Raw genomic sequence first — 22,414 nt, forward strand, 5'->3', positions numbered from 1 at the left:
CCCACTCTGTCACCTGCCATTCAACCAATTTCCTAACCATGTCAATAATTTGCCGCCAACTCCATGGACTTCCACCTTACTTAACAGTCTTTTGTGTGGAACTTTATCAAATGCCTTCTGGAAGCCCATATGAATGACATTCATAGACATTCCCCTGTCCACTAGTCACCTCTTCAAAAAATTCAATGAGATTAGTCAGGCATGACTTTCCCTTCATGAATCAATGCTGGCTCTCCCTCCCTAATCGACCAAAAATTTTTAAGGTGTTCAGTTACCCCATTCCTGATTATAGACTCCAGCAATTTCCCCATCACAGATGTTAGGCTAACTGGTCTGTAATGCCCTGGTTTCCCCCTTTCACTCTTCTTAAAAAGAGAGGTGACATGTGCAATTTTCCAATCCAGAGATATTACTCCTGAATCTCGATAACTCTGGAAGATTATAGTTAGGGCATCTACAATGTACTGCCCTCCTTCCTTTAACACCCTCGGATGGAAACTGTCAGGTCTTGGGGATTTGACACTCTTTAGTTCCATTAATTTCCTAGTTAGCGATGCTGTACTTACAATAATTGTATTAAGTCCCTGTCTTCTATCGACTATTATTTTTTTCAGCACCTCAGATAAGTTATTCTCCTTTTCTACTGTAAATATTAGGCAAAGTAATTGTTCTACATGTCTGCTATTTCCCCATTATCTTGGTCAATATCTCCATTTTCAGCTTTTAGTCGGCCTACATTGCTCTTCACCATCCGCTTTCCCTTTATATTACTATAATATTTCTTCTTTTTGATATCCCTTTCAATTTTCTTTTCATTATCCCTTTTAGTAGCTCTTATAAGCTGCTTTGTGACCCTTTGCTGGTCCTTGTACCTATTCCATTTGTCCAGATCTAATGCTATGTCTTACATTTTGTACGCCCTTTTGTTTCATCTTATGCTGTCCCTAACAACTTTAGTTGTCCATGGCTTTTTTGTTTGCCCTCAGGGGCAATGTTTCTTTAAATACTTTCCACTGATCTTCAGTTGTTTGACCCATTAACAGATCTTCCCAGTTTACCGTGACAATCTCAGCTTCATCCCGTTCAAATCCGCATCACCCAAATATAAAATTCTAATATCTGAAATGTGTTTTTCACTTCAAATGCTACACAGAAGTCAATCATCTTGTGATCACTATTTGATAACTGTTCACATAGTTAGGCTACTAATTAAATTGGGCTCATTGCTCATAACTAAATCTAATGTTGCCTGCCCTCCTGAGAACATATTGGTGCAGGGAACTATCCTGGAAACATTCCAGAAATTCACTACCTTTCTAACAGGTGCTTGTCTGCCTCTCCCAATCTGTGTGTAAGTTGACCTTTGCAAGCACTTTAACAGTACTCACTGAAGTCTCACCTTGTAAGGCAAATAGTTCTAACATCTCCCACCTGGGGACTTCATAACACTAGCTAAGCTAAAGAAAACGTTATCAACAACTTTGAACTTCAAAATGAAGCATTTTCCTCTCAAGGAAGATATTCAATCTCAACCAGGATCCATTACTTCGAATAAAATCTGACCTTTGAAAATATTTCAACACCCACCAGTCAGAACGCAGTTCACAACTGGTGGGAGTTGCCCAGAAGCCTTATAAAGGCTGGATTTTCCAGGTAGACAAAGAACTCTCAAGACAAGCTTTCATGATGTAGGTAGATTGGCTGAAAAATTAGTGACTAAATTTTACAGAGTGTCTGAGAAAAACTTGTCGCTTTTTTTGCTCTTCATTCATTCTTATGTCACTCTTTCTTGTTCCATTTGTGTTTGTCTCTCCTTTACTTTTGTTTTGCCTCTATCCATAGGCAGTGCCATCTTTGCCCTGGTATGAGGCTCAAGTTGTGGCTTCAGCAGATGGCACAACTTGGTGACAATCCACTTTGCAAAGTGGAGGCACCTGAAACGTTCTTCCTCCAGGACCTTCATGCAGCAGAACTGCTCCCTGGAGAAGATCTGCCAATGTTATGATCGCATGTGCATAGCCATCCCCGTCCTTCTCCTATGAATTGCTCAAGACTCTCTCTTGTCTCTTTGCCATATGCACTTGTCTTCTTTCTTCAGTCGCAGAGGTAGCCCTACCCATAACTTCCATATGACAGTTTGAAAGGCAAGCAGCAAAATCTTCCTCTCAGCAGTCAGAATTAAGTTTTGACAGTCAGAAAACAAGTTAATTTGAACATTTTATTCACAATTTTTAAAAAGTTCTGGCATTCATTCTAGACACATATGGAGCAGCCCAACTTTCAAAATGATGAGCATTGCACTTCCAGCTTGTAATGAGCACCATGTCACATCTGCCATACTGGGTGCTTAGCTGTCCATTTTGTGCCTTAAAAACAGGCCCAACGCCATTGAATTTTTTGGCCCAGGGTTACAGGAATCCATAATGAATCATATCTCTAAATAAATACTGAGATGTAATGACCAAAACCTGTTCCTGATAGATATTCTCGGGTCAGGAGAATTTTCCTAATTCACCGGTCATAGACAGGCACATTGGGCATCCACCTTCTGAAGAAGCCAGAAAGTCCAGTTTAAGAGGATAGGATTGGCAAGGGTGAGGTGTGTTCCAGGCCCCTTCCCTGTGACAGGCTATTATTTTGCATCTCCTTAGCTTCAGGAATCCATAGCATGATCCCAGTCTGGACCCTTAGATGGGTTTCACCTCTGTTCCTTAGCAGATAGGCATACCTGGTCTGACCAGACATACCTCTACTAACTATATGTTAATTCTGAGGATTAAGTGTGATGAGAGGTTTACCATTTTAATGTATTTGGAGCTTTTTGTGTTATTCCGTGAAACAGGATGGTGCGTGTGTGTGTGTGTGAACATAATTTAATTAAGCTTGGAATTGAATGGCAACAAGTTTTAATAAATCAAAGAAATCAAGGTGTGAAAGGCATGCAACTTGAAGTAAATATGGCCAAGTTGACTTTTCTATAAATAAATAAGCAGTGGGTACTAAGTTCCATTAGGAGGTAAAGAAGGGTTGTTATTTTCAGTTGTTAAATTTCAAAGAGAAGTAAAAGGGCATAAATAAATAAGGCAAGGTTATCAAATTTTATTTGACTTGAAAGTGGGGGCAATAGGGAGAGCATGAATGATTTTTATATTCTGGGTAAGTGAAGTTTCAAAGAGGGGCTAAGGGAAATAAAATCAAGATGAAAGATCAAAAGGAATAGTTAAGGGAAGATGCTGAAAGCTTGCGGGGGAGAAGCCATTTGAAATCACCTGATGTGCTGCACTGTGTTGTGAAAATGAACTGCGAACAGGTAAAGTGAGGTGGCTTTCCAGCAAAGCCACAGAAGTGTGATTTCCAGAAGGCAGTTTTTAAATCAGCTGACCAGTTTCAGACAGAAAGGTCTAAAGGCCGCAAACAGCAGTCTGGTGTCTGAGGTTTTAAGTTCTGTAGCAGAGTGGAAGCAAGGAGTGAGATATTGGCCGGAATTTTCCAGCCGTTCGCCAGCAGGAGGATTCTCAGGTCCACAGGTAGCGCACCCGAACTCATTGGTTTCCCGGCAGAATGGGATGGCTTAAATGGGAAATTGCATTGACAGCAGTGGGAACAGAGAATCCCGCCACCAGTGATCTGCGCAAACCGCACCACCACGGCAACCGCACCACCACGGCACCCGCCCCCACCAACCCCGCAACACCCCCCCCCCCCCCCCCCCACCACCACCACCACCACCAAGAAACACACGGTTGGGAGGCCATATGTGGTTTGCCCCACTAAAGTGACAGAAGCTTTGGCTTGTGAGTAACATTACTTGATTTTTATAGTTAAACATCACTTAGATACATCCATAGAAGATCAGATCAGGAGGCCGCCTTTTGGCCCTTCGAGCCATTTATCACGATCATGGCTGATCATCCAACTCAAAAGCCTAATCCTGCTTTCTCCCCATAGCCTTGTGTCTAATAGGATTGTGTCTAAAGGGTGTTAACTTGTCAGTCTGTCCTTTTGGGGGAACGTTTTGTAATGCTAATAATGAATGTGTAAATATAATCTTGTTTGTATAAGTTTTCTTTGTTTTTGTTAATAATGTTTTCCTTTAATATTTAAAATCTTCAATAGTATTACTGCAATTAATGTCTTTTGAATCCTTTTAGATCTTCTTGTGGTCAAAATCGGCCCAAAGAAAAGAGTTGTGGTATGTTTGCCAAATTTCCCTTTGGGATTTGCAATTACCATTTGCCAGATTCTAAGACCAGCACTTCGGAGTTTGCAACAAATGGAGTCTCTTTTATACTAAAAAACATGTTTGATGGATCCTCTTGAGTAAGTCATCCAGGAAAGCTCAACAGCAGGTTGGGATCAAGCTTATCCGCATCCAGCTTATCTGCATCCCAGCCTAGTTCCTGATCTTTTCAACAGAATTACACTGCTGCAAGATATTCAGCACCTAGATATTATCCTGGTTATTATGAGGAAAGAAGATGTGGATTGAAAGAACATAAGAAACTGAAAAAAGCAAAGACAAAAAGTTAAAGAATATGGGGGGGAAATTACTTTGCATAGTGGTGTTGCTAACAATTCCAACTGATTTTCCAAGGACAAACAGCGCCAAAGATCATGACCTGCATGGCTTCCACACTGCCTGCCCCAGGGGAATAAGTGTCGTCTGCATAGTGCCACTAGAAGCGATACTACACAAACAAAAAAATGCACCCTTGTGAAACTTTGGAACACACAGATATCTGACAAATTAGGATAACATTCATCATCTATAAACTGTGCAATCACTAGTTGTGAGAGTCAAGAAACAAATTCCTTACCTTTCTTCAAACAAGGAAACCTAAAGAGTTTGACCAATCCAAAATCATCTCCAGACACGAGGGTAGCACTACCAAAGTTCGCGTCCACAAAGTTGATGTCCGTGATGTCTGTATACTTAGGCCAAATTCCATTTACTTCAGGTCCAAGTACACAAGTCCAGGTGGCCCAATGAATCCCTTTTATTTCATCTTTACTGGTTAAATGCTTTCCAGCTTAAAAATATATTTGGTATATTAATATAGAAAAATATTTAACACTTTATTTACATTTTAAAATCATAGGGCATTATTTTATATGGATTAATAATGTTGCCACAGTTTGAAGTTTGTTTTAGGAAAAAACTAGTCATGTAACTTCATTCAAAGCACCCAGTATTAATACATGCATAATGCAACTTACACCACAAAACCCACAACTCTTACTTTTTGCTCAAACGCTGATGAATGGCAGGTCAAAATATAACAGTACAAATTTCCCTACGAACTATTCCCAATTTTTCTGCATGTAATTTAAAAGAATAAAATACAGATGAGGCATTTCTTCCAGGTGAGACTGTGTTAGGCCAGATTTTGTTGTAACATTGAGGCTATCAGCTCTCACCATTATTATGCGGTAAATTGGACAGCAACATCTGGCATCTGCAAATGCACAGCTAAACGGGTAAATCCAGAGGTTTCAGTCAAGTGCACTGCTACAGATCTCATCGTTAGACACAACATTGAAATAACGGGCAGCACAGTGGTTAGCACTGCAGCCTCACAGCACCAGGGACCCGGGTTCAATTCCAGTCTTGAGTCACTGTCTATCTGGAGTTTTCACTTTCTCCCTGTGCTGCGTGGGTTTCCTCCGGGTTCGTCCAAAGATGTGCAGGTTAGGTGGATTGACCATGCTAAATTGGCTCTTAGTGTCCAGGGATGTGCAGGTTAGATTACGGGGATGAGACAGGGGTGTGGGCCAGGGTAGGGTGTTCTTTCAGAAGGTTGGTGCAGACTCATGCCAAATGGCCACATTCTGCACTGTAGGAATTCTAAATTCTAACTGCAACGTGTATTTGCTCACTTGGCCTGCATTAAAAACAGTTGTAAAGGTTTGACAGCTGTAGGTTTTTAATGCCATAATCAACGCTCTTTGGAACTATCCTGCTGGGCTTTAAATTATAAAGTGTGCAGTTTTTTAAAAAAGGTGCTTTTTTTGTCACTCTGTCTGTTGACATAGCCTGTCGGTTATCATTATAGGATTTGTGCTGGATGATTGATTTTTCAACCTAACATTTCACACTGGGGTGCCTATTAAGTGAGCAGTTTGTTTGACAGTTCCAAATGGTTATAGAATAGAAATGTTTGATATTGTCTGATTAGTTGAAAGATTTTTTTTAAAATCAATAAGCGTCTGTTTCAAATTGTGACATCATGAATAGACACATAGGCCTGAATTTTAAGCTCCCCTTCTGGCTGGTTTTCAGTTGGGTGAAAGCCACCACTCTCCCACATCCACCCTGATGTGTTATATGAGTTGGTTTAACACTGACTGCAACTGGGGGCAGTAAGACGAGAAACAGGCTTCCGACATAGGAGATGGTTAAACACTGTTTTATTGAACCTGCTGATTGCTGTACATAATGTGCTGTGGGTTGACGCTATTAATCTAAACTGATAACCTCTGTCTGGCTTGACCAGACTGGCTCTCTGTCACATGGAGACGGTGCTCACTGCACTGCCCCCTGACTATCTCTGCTGCTGTATCCAGTGAGAAGAGGCAGAGTCTTAATGCCTCGTGTGTTTTAGTGGTGGTGTCCCCTGCAGTGTCCTGTCTGGTGATTGGTTGTTTTGTGTCCTGTGTGTTTATTGGTTATTCCGCCTGTCTGTATCTCATTATATACATGAGTGGATATTATGACATCTCCCCTTTTTGAAATAATTTTTTGTTTTCTTGAATGTGGCTGTATATACATGTATGACTATGTACAAATGGTGAATGAATGAACATATGTACATGGGAAGGTGTCCAGCGTGCAGATACAGAGCAAACTGAACAAAATTTACAGGATTCAAGTCTATAGATTCAGTCTTTGTGGTTGGCGACAGATTCTTGTCAACCTCCTCAGAGGTGGAGGGGGGGACACCGGCACCTGGACAGGCAGGCTTGCTGCCAGATCGGTGGCCTCTTGGTGCGAGATGTCCGGAGGAGGCATGATGACATGCGGAAAGGTGTGGTCAGGTAGTGGGCAGGCAACTTTGCACAGTGCCCTTCTGTTGCGCCGTAGAATGGAGCCATCAGCCATTTGAACAACGAAAGACCTGGGAGCAGCCTGTCTGACGACAACAGCTGGGGCTGACCAGCCTCCATCAGGCAACTGGATGCGAAAAACATCTTCTGGAGCCGGCGCAAGCAAATCAGTGGCATGAGCATCATACGTGATCTTCTGCTGGTCACTGGATCGCTGCACTTTCTGTAGCATCGTGGATGGCTGGAACAGTCGTCTGCAGGTTGCGGTTCATGAGTAGCTGAGCCGGAGACAAACCAGTCGACAGAGGGGTTGCCCTGTATGCCAACAGCACAAGGTGGAAATCAGATGCTGAGACTGCAGCCTTGCAAAGCAGTCGCTTGACAATGTGGACCCCTTTCTCAGCCTTCCCATTTGATTGCGGGTAATGGGGACTGGATGTTACATGCCTGAAGTGGTAGGATTGTGCAAAATTGGACCATTCTTGGCTGTCGAAACATGGGCCGTTGTCACTTATTACTGTGAGTGGTATACTGTGCCTGGCAAACGTCTCCTTGCAGGCCTTGATAACTGACTTTGACGTGAGGTCCGACAGTTTCACCACTTCCAGGTAGCTGGAGAAGTAGTCAATTAAAAGCACGTAATCACGCCCATTCGCGTGAAAGAGGTCTATCCCCATCTTAGACCACGGAGGGGTCACGATCTCATGCTGTTGCAGTGTTTCCTTGGGCTGGGATGGTTGGAATTTCTGGTGCAGTTGAGGACTATGTTGGCAATGTCCTGGCTGATGCCAGGCCAGTAAACTGCCTGCCGAGCTTTGCGCGACATTTCTCGACCCCAAGGTGACCCTCATGGATCTGTTTGAGCACCATGGTTTGCATGCTTTGGGGAATGACGATTCTATCCAGTTTAAGAAGGATCCCCTCAACAACCGTTAACTCGTCCTTAACGTTGAAGAACTGGGGCCATTGCACCTTTTGCCAGCCATGTGCAAGGTGCTGCATCATGCGCTGCAGTAGAGGATCTTTGGCCATTTCTTTGCGTATTTGGACAACTCGTTCATCAGTGGCTGGGAGGTTGCTGGCACACAACTGTACCTGTGCCTCAATGTGGTGAATGAAGTTGACCTGTTCACATGTCGTGGTGATGGATCATGATATGGCATCCGCGATTACCAGCTCCTTACCCAGTGTGTAGACGAGTTTGAAGTCATAGCGGCAGAGACAAAGAAGAATTCGCTGAAGCCGAGGTGTCATATCATTTAAATCCTTCTGGATTATGTGGACTAAGGGCCTGTGGTCCGTTTCCACCGTGAACTTTGGCAGACCGTATACGTAGTCATGAAACCTGACTATTCCTGTCAGGAGACCCAAGCACTATTTTTCAATCTGGGCATACTGTTGTTCGGTCGGAGTCATGGCCCTGGATGCATATTCCACTGGAGTCCAGGACGAAGAGTCATCTTTCTGGAGGAGCACCGCACTAATGCCATCCTGGCTTGCGTCTGTGGATATTTTGGTATCCTTGGTCAGGTCAAAGAACACCAGTACCGGGGCTGTGGTGAGCTTCACCTTCAGCTCAAGCCACTCCGCTTGATGCGCGTGAAGTCACTGGAACACGGTGGACTTTTTTACGAGATGCCGGAGGGCTGTGGTGTGGGATGCCATGTTACGAATGAATTTTCCTAGAAAATTTACCATCCCAGGTAAACGTAGGACCGCCTTTTTATCCTCTGGGGTCTTCATGGCATTGATTGCCAGTACCTGGTTAATTCTTCCCGTTTCGGGATCGGGTAGTGCTCTCGCATTATGTTACGGTTCAGGTCATTGGGATTGATGCAAATTCGTAGTTCACCAGAGGGTTTCTTGACGCAGACCATGGAGCTGACCCAGTCTGTTGGTTCCATGACCTTTGAAATGATGCCGTGGTCTTGGAGCTCTCGCAGCTGCGTTTTTAGATGATCCTTGAGAGGAGCTGGGACCCGGCGTGGTGCATGGATGACTGGGGTGGCATTCGGTTTGAGTAGTATCTTGTAGCGATATCAAACACATTGTGATATTGCGTGAGGATGTCATCTATCTCAGCCTGTAGATTCGCATTGGGTGAGGCAGTTGCAGGTGCCTCTTGGGGTGCCACGTGAGATTTAGGTGTTTGCATGCGTGAGCACCGAGCAGGGATGCCTCGTCAGGCTGGACGATCTCGAATCTTAACGTTGCCTTGATTGCCTTGTAAGAGACACTTAGCTGACAAGAGCCACTAGCAGCTATGGCATTGGCATTGTAGTCATGGAGCTGGCAGGCTGCTGGAAGAATTCTAGGTTGGTCTCGGATGCTGTTGAGGTCTGACTGGGATATGAGATTTGCAGACGCGCCAGTGTCCAATTTGAATTGGATGCGACACTGGTTGACCGTGATGACAGCACACCATTCGTCGTCAGGATCCACACTTAGGACTGAAAGGCGGTTTGCAGGAGCGAAGGAGACCAGCTCGCGTGTGGTGACCTGATACGGAGACTCGAGGCAGTCAGCATCGGGGTCCGTTAGGCTTTCGGATCGGAATCCTGCATGCCTTGTTGTACGCAGCAGACACGTCTGCGTTGCAGCTGGGATCGCTGGCTGTTGATCAGTGGAGCGGACCTGCATAAGGCCGCATAATGCCCAGGCTTTCCACATTATAGACATCGCCTTCCTTTGACTGGACATTGCCGCATTAAATGGGCGGAGCCACAATTTTGACACGTCATGACGCTGACGTCAGCTCATTACGTGCGCCTTCGCGCATGCGCAGTGCGGTCGGCCGACGTTCGCACATGCGCAGTTGGATTTTCGGCCTCATCGTCCTTCCAGTCGTGGTGCGCATGCGTAGGAACCAGGGAAAAGCGCGCAAAACGGCCACTCTCCGCGATGCTCGGGTCTTGCATTCTGGCGACGGCCTGCACCCTTTCTGCCACGTGAGGGGCCAGTTTTGCATTTTCTGCCGCCTTGATGTGGGAGTATCAATTGCTGGCAGGTTCATGGACAACGCACGTTTCGATGGCAACGGAGAGGGTCATCCTTTTGATTTTGAGGAACTGCTCCCACAGGGAGTCGGAATGGACCCCGAAAACGATCTGATCCCGGATCATGGAATCAACAGTTGAGTTATAATTACATGACTGCGCGAAGATGGGTCAAAAAGGACTGAAAAGGTTCATCCTTACCCTGAAGCCTCTGTTGGAAGATATACCGTTCAAAACTCTCATTCACCTCGACTATGCAGTGGCTGTCAAATTTCAGCAGAACTGTCTTGAACTTAGTCTTATCTTCGCCATCGGCAAACGTGAGCGAGTTAAGTAATGGGTTAAGAGACATTGCAATTAGTTGTCTCATTTCTGTTAAGTATCCATTAATTGACACTGATATGTAAAGGGGCTTCAGGTGGCCTCTGTCAGGTGGTGTGTTGTTAAGAGTTTTGTGCAGAGGCTGTGGAAGTGAAATAAATGGTGTTTGGTGAAAAGGAACACGAACTTTAGACTCTTCATTTCACAGCAACTAAAACGTCTAACAAGTTAAAGATGTGGATGGCGTGATCCCCCGCAGTCGACAGGAACAGCGCGATCTTCCTGGCATCTGATGCTGCCTCGAGGTCGGATATACAGGAGGAACTTCTGTTTGAAGACCTTACAGTTGGCGCCGAGGTTACCGGAGATCCAGAGTTGCGGAGGGGGCTGGATCTTTTCCATGCCGCTGAATTAATCTATTAATCTAAACTGATAACCTGTGTCTGGCTTGACCAAATTGGCTCTCTGTCACATGGAGCGGTGCGCACTGCACTGTGCACCCTGACTATCTCTGTAGCTGTATCCAGTGAGAAGAGGCCGAGTCTTGATGCCTCGTGTGTTTTATAGTGGTGGTGACCCCTGCAGTGTCCTGGTTAGTGATTGGTTGTTCTGTGTCCTGTGTGTTTATTGGTTATTCTGTGTGTCAGTCACTGCCTGCCTGTATCTCATTATATACAAGTGGATATTGTGACACACCCCTCGCCGCTCTCCCCCAATACATTGATCGCCCTCCTCTTGAGATCCCCAGACCTTCACTACCCTCCTCACCCTGGGACCCCTCACACTTAACCTGTCCTGTAGCTCTGGCACTTAGGCTCACGCAGGTTGGTGTCGTTCTTTCTGTCCGTGTAATCGCTTTCACTGCAGGTACTGGAGAGCTGTCAGCCAATCAGATTGGCTGGTGGCTTGCTAAGATGGGGCTTCGTCCTGAGTGAAGGCAGAATTCCCGCCTCGAGCCAAACAACCCTCATTGGAGCATAAATTAGCTGCGGAGCAGTTGGAGTTGGCAGGTTGTACTGCCCGCCGACTCTGAGGGTGGCAGGAGGCGAAAACCTACAATCCAAAAAATTCCATCCGTAACTTTATTTTATATCAGTATCGCTCCGGAGGTTTATTTATAGTTGATACTAGGTGGATGGAATAAGGATAAAGTTGGTGCGTAGGAGACATGGGTTGGCACTAAGTTGTCATGGTTTCTATAAAGGGCCATGGGGATGAGTGGGAAGTATGGATTGCCAAAGAAGATTTATGGGGTCCTTGGGAGTGGATTGAAGGGCATAGACAATATGAGGGACCAAAGGGTGTGCGTAGTGGGCATGAATTGATATGGGGGTATGAGGTGGTAGGGGTTAGCAAGGATGGGGTATGGGGATTGTTGGGGTAAGGGAGGGCAAGGGGTTCGGACTTTATTTTTGTTAACTTTAAAAAAATAAATTCAATAAAGTGCCGGTGCACAGAGTCAGGCCTTGCGCGCAGCCCACCTTAACATCCGGCAGCCTCCACACTCATTCAGGGAGGATTGTCTGCCCAACTTCTAATTCAGTCCACCCCCCCCCAGATCCCCTTTTACCTGAATGAAAATATGACCTTCCCGGATCAAGTTCTAAGGAAGTGTCCCCTGTTTGTGATCTTGTCTCAGGAGCAAAAGTTATGGGTCCAAGAGTACCATGGACAGTTTTGGTCCTCTTACTTAAGGATAGTCATATATTAAAAGCAGTTCAAAGAAAGTTCACCAGGCTGATTCCTGGGATGAATGTTAAGAGGAAACATTGAGCAGGTTAGGCCTACACACAGTGAAGTTAAGAAGAATGAAAGGTGATCTCACTGAAACAGAAGATTGTGAGGGCCGATACAGTGTAGATACACAGAGGTTGTTTTGAGAATTTGGGGGGAAAAAATTAAATATAAAGGATCTCTATATTTAATTTTTTCCCCCAAATTCTAGAAGCAGCCCATTTAAGACGGCAATGAGGAGGAATTTCTTTTCTACAGTGTAGTTTGGAATTGACTGAAGAAATGACTTCGATTTTTGATTGTCAAGGGTTATGGGCCACGTGTGAAAGTGGAGTTAAGGACACAATCAGATCAGCCATGATCAATGGGCCAAATGTTCTACCTCTGCATCTATTCTTTATGATTTCTTGCAACAGCAAATGAGGGGCTAGGAATTCTGCGCAAGTAACTCAACTTCTGTCTCCCCAAATCTTACCCACCATCTACAAGGTACACGTCAGGAATGTGGTGGAATACTCTTCACTTGCCTGAATTAGTGAAGGTCCAAACTACTCAAGAAGCTAGACACCATTCAAAACAAAGTAGCCCCCTTGACTGACACTATATCTACTACCTAAAACATTCTCCCTCTCCACCATTGAAATACAGTGGCAGCAGTATGTACCATCAACAAGATGCACTGCGACTTCCGGTGGCGGCCATGGAGTAGGAGGTCGCACATTTGGGAGCTCCTGCTTATGACGGAACTTTTTTACGTTTTCTCCCGATTTTTTCGGAATTTTATTGGAATAATCGGTGGAGTGTGAGACGGGGAGAAATTCCTCACCATTATATGGAACAGTGGACTAGAAGTGGTCTTACAAGGAGACATAGTCGAGCAAGGAAGGCGTGTGCAGAACCGACAGCACAGGAAAGCATGGCGGAGGCGCAGGATCCTGGTGCGGTGGCACAGTGGCCGACGGTACAGCTAGTGAAGTTCTTTGAGGAGAGCTTCGCCAAGCTAAAGAAGGACATGCTAGACCCAATCAAGGCATCGATTGACCGGGTGGAACAGGGGCTAGATGCCCACGGACGGGCATTCCAGAAGGTAGAGGACAAGGTTGCACTTGAGGTACCAGTGGGAGGTCATTTGGGAATAGCACGAGGACTATCTTAATCGCGTTGGAGGCCGAGGTGGGGCTGATGAAGGACCACCAAAAAAGGCTGCAGGAGAAGGTGGAGGATTTGGAGAACAGGTCCAGGAGACAGAACCTGAGGATCGTGGGCCTCCTGGAGGGCAATGAGGGATTGGACGCGAGGGCATATGTGGCAAGTATGCTGAAAAGGTTGATGGGAGAGGGGACGTTTACTCGACCCTTGGAGGTGGATAGAGCGCATAGAGCACTTGCAAGGAAGCCATGAGCGAACAAACCGGCGAGGGCGATGGTGGTGCAGATGCACCGGTTCCTGGACAAGGAACAGATTTTGCGGTGGGCCAAGCAGATACGGAGTTGCAAGTGGGAGAACTGTGAGTTGCGCATCTACCAGGACCTGGGCGCGGAACTGGCCAAAAGGAGTGCCAGATTTAATAGGGCAAAATCGGCCCTCTTCAAGAAGGGGGTGAAGTTCGGGATGTTATATCCAGCCCGTCTATGGGTCACATTTGAGGGCCAGGAACTTTACTTTGAATCGCCGGACGAAGTGATGAACTTTATCAAGGACAAAAGGCTGGCAAGGGTCTAAGTACACTGAACCTTGGTGGAGGGCATTGCGGGGTCGATTTGGTTTAAAGTTATTTATGTGATGTTCTGGATATGCAGTGCTCTCTGCGACAAGGGATTATTCTTGTGTTTTGCCCCTTCCTTTTTCTTTGGTTTTCGTTTTGTTAAGATATTTGAGCAGTTGCTCAGAAATGTAATTTAACTCTGTTCCGGTGGGTGATGGGTGAAGGGATTCTTTCTATTGTTTGTTTACTGGGGACTGTGATGCTCTGAATATGTATGTCTGAGCGGGAGGAGGAGGGAGAACAATAGGGAGATAGGATGTCTGGCACCATGGGCGGGAGCTACCAGGCTAGCTAGATGAGCTAGTTCACGGAAGCACAGTGGAGGGGCGAGCAGGTGATAAGCTTGTTGTGGGGGGGGGGGGGCGACGGGCGACTCAGTTGATCACTTAGAACGTCAGAGGACTAAATGAGTCAGTTTAGAGGGCTCGCGTGTTCGCACATCTGAGGGCACTGAAGGCGGACGTGGCAATGTACAAGAGACACACCTGAAGGTCATAGACCAGACCAGACTGAGGAAGGGGTGGGACAGCCAGGTATTTCATTCAGGGTTGGACTCTAAGACCAGGGAGGTCGCGATCCTGATCAACAAACGGGTGGCATTTGAGGCAGGGATAATTGTGTCGGACGCCGGGGGAGGGGCAGGTACATCACGGTGAGTGGGAAGCTTGAGGGGATGCGAGTGGTACTTGTGAATATAGTGAGATAGGGAGAGTAAAGGACAGAAGTGGGTACGCGGTCTTGGACCCAGTAGGGGTGAATGGGGTGTTTAAGGAGTTTTATAGCAAGCTATACGAGTCGGAACCCCCAGCTAGGTTGGAGGGGATAAGGTAGTACCTGGGTCAGTTGAAGTTCCCGAAAGGGTAGGAAGGACTGGTGGAAGGGTTGGGGACCCCAAATGAAATTGAGGAAATAATGGAGGGGCTGGAGGCCATGCAGTCGGCTAAGGCCCCGGGACCGGACGGCTACCCAGTGGAATTTTACAAGAAGTTCTCGGAGATGTTGGGCCCGCTGCTGGGGAGGGCATTTAATGAGGCAAGGGAGCGGGGTGTCCTTCCCCCAACAATGTCGCAGACCTCGATCTCACTGATTCTGAAGCGTGAAAAGGACCCTGAGCTATGCAGGTCATACAGGCCAATCTCCCTATTGAATGTGGACGACAAACTGCTGGCTAAAATATTGGCCACAAGGATAGAGGATTGTGTTCCGGAGGTAATAGGGGAAGACCAGACGGGGTTTATGAAGGGCAGGCAAGTTGATCTCTCTGCCATGAAAAGACTATCTCTTGATCATTTAGTGAATTCTGAATTATAAATGTTCTCAGTAGTGAATGTAAACCTAATGTGCTTCTGTTAAAAGGTGTTTCTTTTGTTTTCTGGATGTTGTTTGCGAAGTTATTAAGGATTACTTCGTGTTGTATCCTTTGGGGGTTGTATTTGAATTGATGGTTGCTAAGATGTTCACTGCATGTTTTAAAAAGGTTGACTTGAGTTCTTAGAATAAACATTATTTTGTTTTTAAAAATACTTTTCCATTTCTGCTCTACCACATCTGTAGAGTGAGCCGTGTGCTCCCCATACCACAATCTAGTAAAAGTTGTGGGTCAGGTGAACTCCATGAGACACTTTGGGGTTCTCTAAACACTGGCCCATAACAAATTGGGGGCTCGTCCGGGATAAAAGTCTATCTATTGGATTGGCTGACTGAACTTAAAGACAGTGAGGGGTGAGCATATTGTGGTTGCTTTTCAGGTGTGGTATTCTCGTTTAAGTGGGGAGTATGTTATGGACATAGTACAGCACAGAACAGGCCCTTCGGCCCTCAATGTTGTGCCGAGCATTGTCCGGAACCAAGATCAAGCTATCCCACACCCTGTCATTCTGGTGTGCTCCATGTGCCTATCCAATAACAGCTTGAAAGTTCCTAAAATGTCCGACTCCACTATCACAGCAGGCAGTCCATTCCACACCCTAACCACTCTCTGAGTAAAGAACCTACCTCGGACATCCCTCCTATATCTCCCACCCTGAATCTTATAGTTATGCCCCCTTGTAACAGCTACATCCACCCGAGGAAATAGTCTCTGACCGTCCACTCTATCTATCCTCCTCATTATCTTATAAACCTCTATTAAGTCGTCTCTCATCCTCCTCCGTTCCAAAGAGAAAAGCCCTACCTCCCTCAACCTTTCCTCATAAGACCTATCCTGCAATCCAGGCAGCCTGGTAAATCTCCTTTGCACCCTTTCCAATGCTGCCACATCCTTCCCATAATGAGGTGACCAGAACTGCACACAATACTCCAAATGTGCTCTCACCAGGGCCATGTATAGTTGCAGCATAACCCCGCGGCTCTTAAACTTAAACCCCCTGTTAATAAACGCTAACACACTATAAACCTTCTTCACGGCTCTATCCACTTGAGTGCCAACCTTCAGAGGTCTGTGGACATGAATCCCAAGATCTCTCTGTTCCTCCACATTTCTCAGAACCCTGCCGTTGACCCTGTAATCCGCATTCAAATTTTTTCTACCAAAATGAATCACCTCGCACTTATCAGGGTTAAACTCCATCTGCCATTTTTCCGCCCAGCTCTGCATTCTATCAATGTCTCTTTGCAGCCGACAACAGCCTTCCACCTCATCCACTACTCCATCAATCTTGGTGTCATCAGCAAATATACTGACCCACCCTTCAGTCCCCTCCTCCAAGTCATTGATAAAAATCACAAATAGCAGAGGACCCAGCACTGATCCCTGTGGTACACCGCTGGTAACTGGTCTCCAGTCTGAAAATTTTCCATCCACCACCACCCTCTGTCTTCTCTGTGATAGCTAGTTACTTATCCAATTGGCCAAATTTCCCTCTATCCCACACCTCCTTACTTTCTTCATGAGCCGACCATGGGGAACCTTATCAAACGCCTTACTAAAATCCATGTATACGACATCAACTGCTCTATCTTCATCTACACACTTAGTTACCTCCTCAAAGAATTCAATCAAATTTGTGACGCAAGACTTACCCTTCACGAATCCGTGTTGACTACCCGGATTAAGCTGCATCTTTCCAAATGTTCATAAATCCTATCCTTCAGGACCTTTTCCATTATCTTCCCGACCACCTAAGAAAGACTAACTGGCCTATAATTACCAGGTTCATTCCTATTCCCTTTCTTGAACAGAGGAACAACATTCACCACTCCCCAGTCCTCTGGCACTATCCCCGTGGACAGTGGGGACCCAAAGATCAAAGCCAAAGGCTCTGCAATCTCATCCCTTGCCTCCCAAAGAATCCTTGGGTATATCCCATCTGGCCCAGGGGACTTGTCGACCCTCAGGTTTTTCAAAATTGCTAATACATCCTTCCTCAGAACATCTACTTCCTCCAGCCTACCCGCCTGAATCACACTCTCATTCTCAAAAACATGGCCCCTCTCCTTTGTGAACACTGAAGAAAAGTATTCATTCAACGCCTCTCCTATTTCTTCTGACTCCATGCACAAGTTTCCACTACTGTCCTTGACTGGCCCTACACTCACCCTGGTCATTCTTTTATTTCTCACACAAGAGTAAAAAGCCTTGGGGTTTTCCTTGACCCGACCCGCCAAAGACTTCTCAAGCGACCCTACTGAACCTTGTTTTCTCATCCTGACATACGTTTCCTTTTTCCTCTTGACAAGAGAAAGGGGCAGCACGGTAGCATGGTGGTTAGCACAATTGCTTCACAGCTCCAGGGTCCCAGGTTCGATTCCCCGCTGGGTCACTGTCTGTGCGGAGTTTGCACGTTCTCCCCGTGTCTGCGTGGGTTTCCTCCGGGTGCTCCGGTTTCCTCCCAGTCCAAAGCTGTGCAGGTTAGGTGGATTGGCCATGCTAAATTGTCCTTAGTGTCCAAAATTGCCCTTAGTGCTGGGTGGGGTTACTGGGTTATGGGGATAGAGTAGAGGTGTGAACTTGGGTAGGGTGCTCTTTCCAAGAGCCGGTGCAGTCTCGGTGGGCCGAATGGCCTCCTTCTGCACTGTAAATTCTATGTAAGACATTCAACCTCTTTTGTGAACCATGGTTCCTTCATACGGCCATTTCCTCTCTGCCTGACAGGGACATGCCTACCAAGGACACGAATAATTTATTCCTTGAACAATCTCCACTTTTCATTTGTGCCTTTCCCTGACAGTTTCTGTTCCCATCTTATGCTCCCTAATTCTTGCCTAATTGCATCATAATTACCCCTCCCCAATTATAAACCTTACCCTGCCGTATGGCCCTATCCCTCTCCATTGCAATAGTGAAAGACACCGAATTGTGGTCACTATCTCCAAAGTGCTCTCCCACAAACAAATCTAATACTTGGCCCGGTTCATTACCCAGTACCCAATCCAATGTGGCCCCCCTCTTGTCGGCCTATCCACATATTGTGTCAGGAAACCCTCCTGCACACACTGTACAAAAACTGCCCCATCCGAACTGTTCGACCTATAGAGGTTCCAATCAATATTTGGAAAGTTAAAGTCACCTATGACAACTAACCCGAGACCTCCACACCTATCCATAATCTGTTTTGCAATTTCTTCCTCCACATCTCTATTACTATTTGGGGGCCTATAGAAAACTCCTAACAATGTAACCACTCCTTTCCTATTTCTAACTTCGGCCCATATTACCTCAGTAGGCAGATCCCCTTCAAACTGCCTTTCTGCAGCCGTTAAACTATCCTTGATTAACAATGCTATTCCTCCACCTCTTTTACCACCTTCCCTACTCTGACTGAAACATCTATACCCCGGAACTTCCAACAACCATTCCTGTCCCTGTTCTTTTTTTTAATAAATATTTTATTGAAAAATTTTGGTCAACCAACACAGTACATTGTGCATCCTTTACACAATATTATAACAACACAAATAACAATGACCTATTTTATAAACAAAAAATGAATAAATAATAAATAACAAAAATGAAAACTAACCCTAATTGGCAACTGCCTTATCACAAGTAACACTCTACAAAAATATAATTTAACAGTCCAATATATAATTATCTGTCGCAACGACCTATACATATTATACAGTATATATTAACAACCCCGAGAGTCCTCCTCCCCCACCCGATCCTGGGCTGCTGCTGCGGCCTTCTTTTTTCCATTCCATCTATCTTTCTGCGAGGTATTCGACGAACGGTTGCCACCGCCTGGTGAACCCTTGAGCCGACCCCCTTAGAACGAACTTAATCAGCTCTAGCTTTATAAACCCTGCCATGTCATTTATCCAGGTCTCCACCCCCGGGGGCTTGGCTTCTTTCCACATTAGCAATATCCTGCGCCGGGCTACTAGGGACGCAAAGGCCAAAACATCGGCCTCTCTCGCCTCCTGCATTCCCGGCTCTTGTGCAACCCCAAATATAGCCAACCCCCAGCTTGGTTCGACCCGGACCCCCACTACTTTTGAAAGCACCTTTGTCACCCCCATCCAAAACCCCTGTAATGCCGGGCATGACCAAAACATATGGGTATGATTCGCTGGGCTTCTCGAGCACCTCGCACACCTATCCTCCACCCCAAAAAATTTACTGAGCCGTGCTCCAGTCATATGCGCCCTGTGTAATACCTTAAACTGAATCAGGCTTAGCCTGGCACACGAGGACGACGAGTTTACCCTGCTTAGGGCATCTGCCCACAGCCCCTCCTCGATCTCCTCCCCCAGCTCTTCTTCCCATTTCCCTTTTAGTTCATCTACCATAGTCTCCCCTTCGTCCCTCATTTCCCTATATATATATCTGACACCTTACCATCCCCCACCCATGTCTTTGAGATCACTCTGTCCTGCACCTCTTGTGTCGGGAGCTGCGGGAATTCCCTCACCTGTTGCCTCGCAAAAGCCCTCAGTTGCATATACCTGAATGCATTCCCTTGGGGCAACCCGTATTTCTCGGTCAGCGCTCCCAGACTCGCGAACTTCCCATCCACAAACAGATCTTTCAGTTGCGTTATTCCTGCTCTTTGCCACATTCCATATCCCCCATCCATTCCCCCCGGGGCAAACCTATGGTTGTTTCTTATCGGGGACCCCCCCAAGGCTCCAGTCTTTCCCCTATGACGTCTCCACTGTCCCCAAATCTTCAGTGTAGCCACCACCACCGGGCTTGTGGTGTAGTTCCTCGGTGAGAACGGCAATGGGGCTGTCACCATAGCCTGTAGGCTAGTCCACTTACAGGACGCCCTCTCTAATCTCTTCCACGCCGCTCCCTCCTCCTCTCCCATCCACTTACTCACCATTGAAATATTAGCGGCCCAATAATACTCACTTAGGCTCAGTAGTGCCAGCACCCCCCTATCCCTGCTACGCTGTAAGAATCCCTTCCTCACTCTCGGAGTCTTCCCGGCCCACACAAAACCCATGATGCTCTTTTCAATCCTTTTAAAAAAAGCCTTCGTGATCACCACCGGGAGGCACTGAAACACAAAGAGGAATCTCGGGAGGACCACCATCTTAACCGCCTGCACCCTCCCTGCCAGTGACAGGGATACCATATCCCATCTCTTGAAATCCTCCTCCATTTGTTCCACCAACCACGTTAAATTTAACCTATGCAATGTGCCCCAATTCTTGGCTATCTGGATCCCCAGGTAACGAAAGTCCCTTGTTACCTTCCTCAACGGTAGGTCCTCTATTTCTCTACTCTGCTCCCCTGGATGCACCACAAACAACTCACTTTTCCCCATGTTCAATTTATACCCTGAAAAATCCCCAAACTCTCCAAGTATCCGCATTATTTCTGGCATCCCCTCCGCCGGGTCTGCCACGTATAGTAGCAAATCGTCCGCATACAAAGATATCCGGTGTTCTTCTCCTCCTCTAAGTACTCCCCTCCACTTCTTGGAACCCCTCAACGCTATCGCCAGGGGCTCAATCGCCAGTGCAAACAATAATGGGGACAGAGGGCATCCCTGCCTTGTCCTTCTATGGAGCCGAAAATATGCAGATCCCCGTCCATTCGTGACCACGCTCGCCATCGGGGCCCTATACAACAGCTGCACCCATCTAACATACCCCTCTCCAAAACCAAATCTCCTCAACACCTCCCACAAATAATCCCACTCCACTCTATCAAATGCTTTCTCGGCATCCATCGCCACTACTATCTCCGTTTCCCCCTCTGGTGGGGCCATCATCATTACCCCTAACAGCCTCCGTATATTCGTGTTCAGCTGTCTCCCCTTCACGAACCCAGATTGGTCCTCGTGGACTACCCCCAGGACACATTCCTCTATTCTCATTGCCATTACCTTGGCCAGGATCTTGGCATCTACATTTAGGAGGGAAATAGGTCTATAGGACCCGCATTGTAGCGGGTCCTTTTCCTTCTTTAAGAGAAGCGATATCGTTGCTTCAGACATAGTCGGGGGCAGTTGTCCCCTTTCCTTTGCCTCATTAAAGGTCCTCGTCAATACCGGGGCGAGCAAGTCCACATATTTTCTATAGAATTCGACTGGGAATCCATCCGGTCCTGGGGCCTTTCCCGCCTGCATGCTCCTAATTCCTTTCACCACTTCTTCTACCTCGATCTGTGCTCCCAGTCCCACCCTTTCCTGCTCTTCCACCTTGGGAAATTCCAGCCGATCCAAGAAGCCCATCATTCTCTCCCTCCCATCCGGGGGTTGAGCTTCATATAATTTTTTATAAAATGTCTTGAACACTCCATTCACTCTCTCCGCTCCCCGCTCCATCTCTCCTTCCTCATCCCTCACTCCCCCTATTTCCCTCGCTGCTCCCCTTTTCCTCAATTGGTGTGCCAGCAACCTGCTTGCCTTCTCCCCATATTCGTACTGTACACCCTGTGCCTTCCTCCATTGTGCCTCTGCAGTGCCCGTAGTCAGCAAGTCAAATTCTACATGTAGCCTTTGCCTTTCCCTGTACAGTCCCTCCTCCGGTGCTTCTGCATATTGTCTGTCCACCCTCAAAAGTACTTGCAGCAACCGCTCCCGTTCCTTACTCTCCTGCTTCCCTTTATGTGCCCTTATTGATATCAGTTCCCCTCTAACCACCGCCTTCAGCGCCTCCCAGACCACTCCCACCTGGACCTCCCCATTATCATTGAGTTCCAAGTACTTTTCAATGCACCCCCTCACCCTTAGACACACCCCCTCATCTGCCATTAGTCCCATGTCCATTCTCCAGGGTGGGCGCCCTCCTGTTTCCTCCCCTATCTCCAAGTCTACCCAGTGTGGAGCGTGATCCGAAATGGCTATAGCCGTATACTCCGTTCCCCTCACCTTCGGGATCAACGCCCTTCCCAGCACAAAAAAGTCTATTCGCGAGTAGACTTTATGGACATAGGAGAAAAACGAGAACTCCTTACTCCTAGGTCTGCTAAATCTCCACGGGTCTACACCTCCCATCTGCTCCATAAAATCTTTAAGTACCTTGGCTGCTGCCGGCCTCCTTCCAGTCCTGGACTTCGACCTATCCAGCCCTGGTTCCAACACCGTATTAAAATCTCCCCCCATTATCAGCTTTCCCATCTCTAGGTCCGGAATGCGTCCTAGCATCCGCCTCATAAAAC

General features: G+C 46.6%; 1 protein-coding gene across 3 annotated transcripts in view; it reads right to left on the reverse strand.

Moving 5' to 3' along the window:
* Positions 1–22,414, reverse strand: part of LOC140424335 (echinoderm microtubule-associated protein-like 6) — a 755,202-nt gene that overhangs the window by 457,338 nt on the left and 275,450 nt on the right. For all 3 annotated transcript variants that reach the window (XM_072507857.1, XM_072507856.1, XM_072507859.1), the window contains one exon: positions 4,818–5,030. In XM_072507857.1, the coding sequence (XP_072363958.1) occupies positions 4,818–5,030 (213 nt within the window). The remainder of the gene's footprint in view (positions 1–4,817; positions 5,031–22,414) is intronic.

This window comes from Scyliorhinus torazame, chromosome 1 (genome assembly GCF_047496885.1).
Source record: "Scyliorhinus torazame isolate Kashiwa2021f chromosome 1, sScyTor2.1, whole genome shotgun sequence".
NCBI classification, from domain to species: Eukaryota; Metazoa; Chordata; class Chondrichthyes; order Carcharhiniformes; family Scyliorhinidae; genus Scyliorhinus; species Scyliorhinus torazame.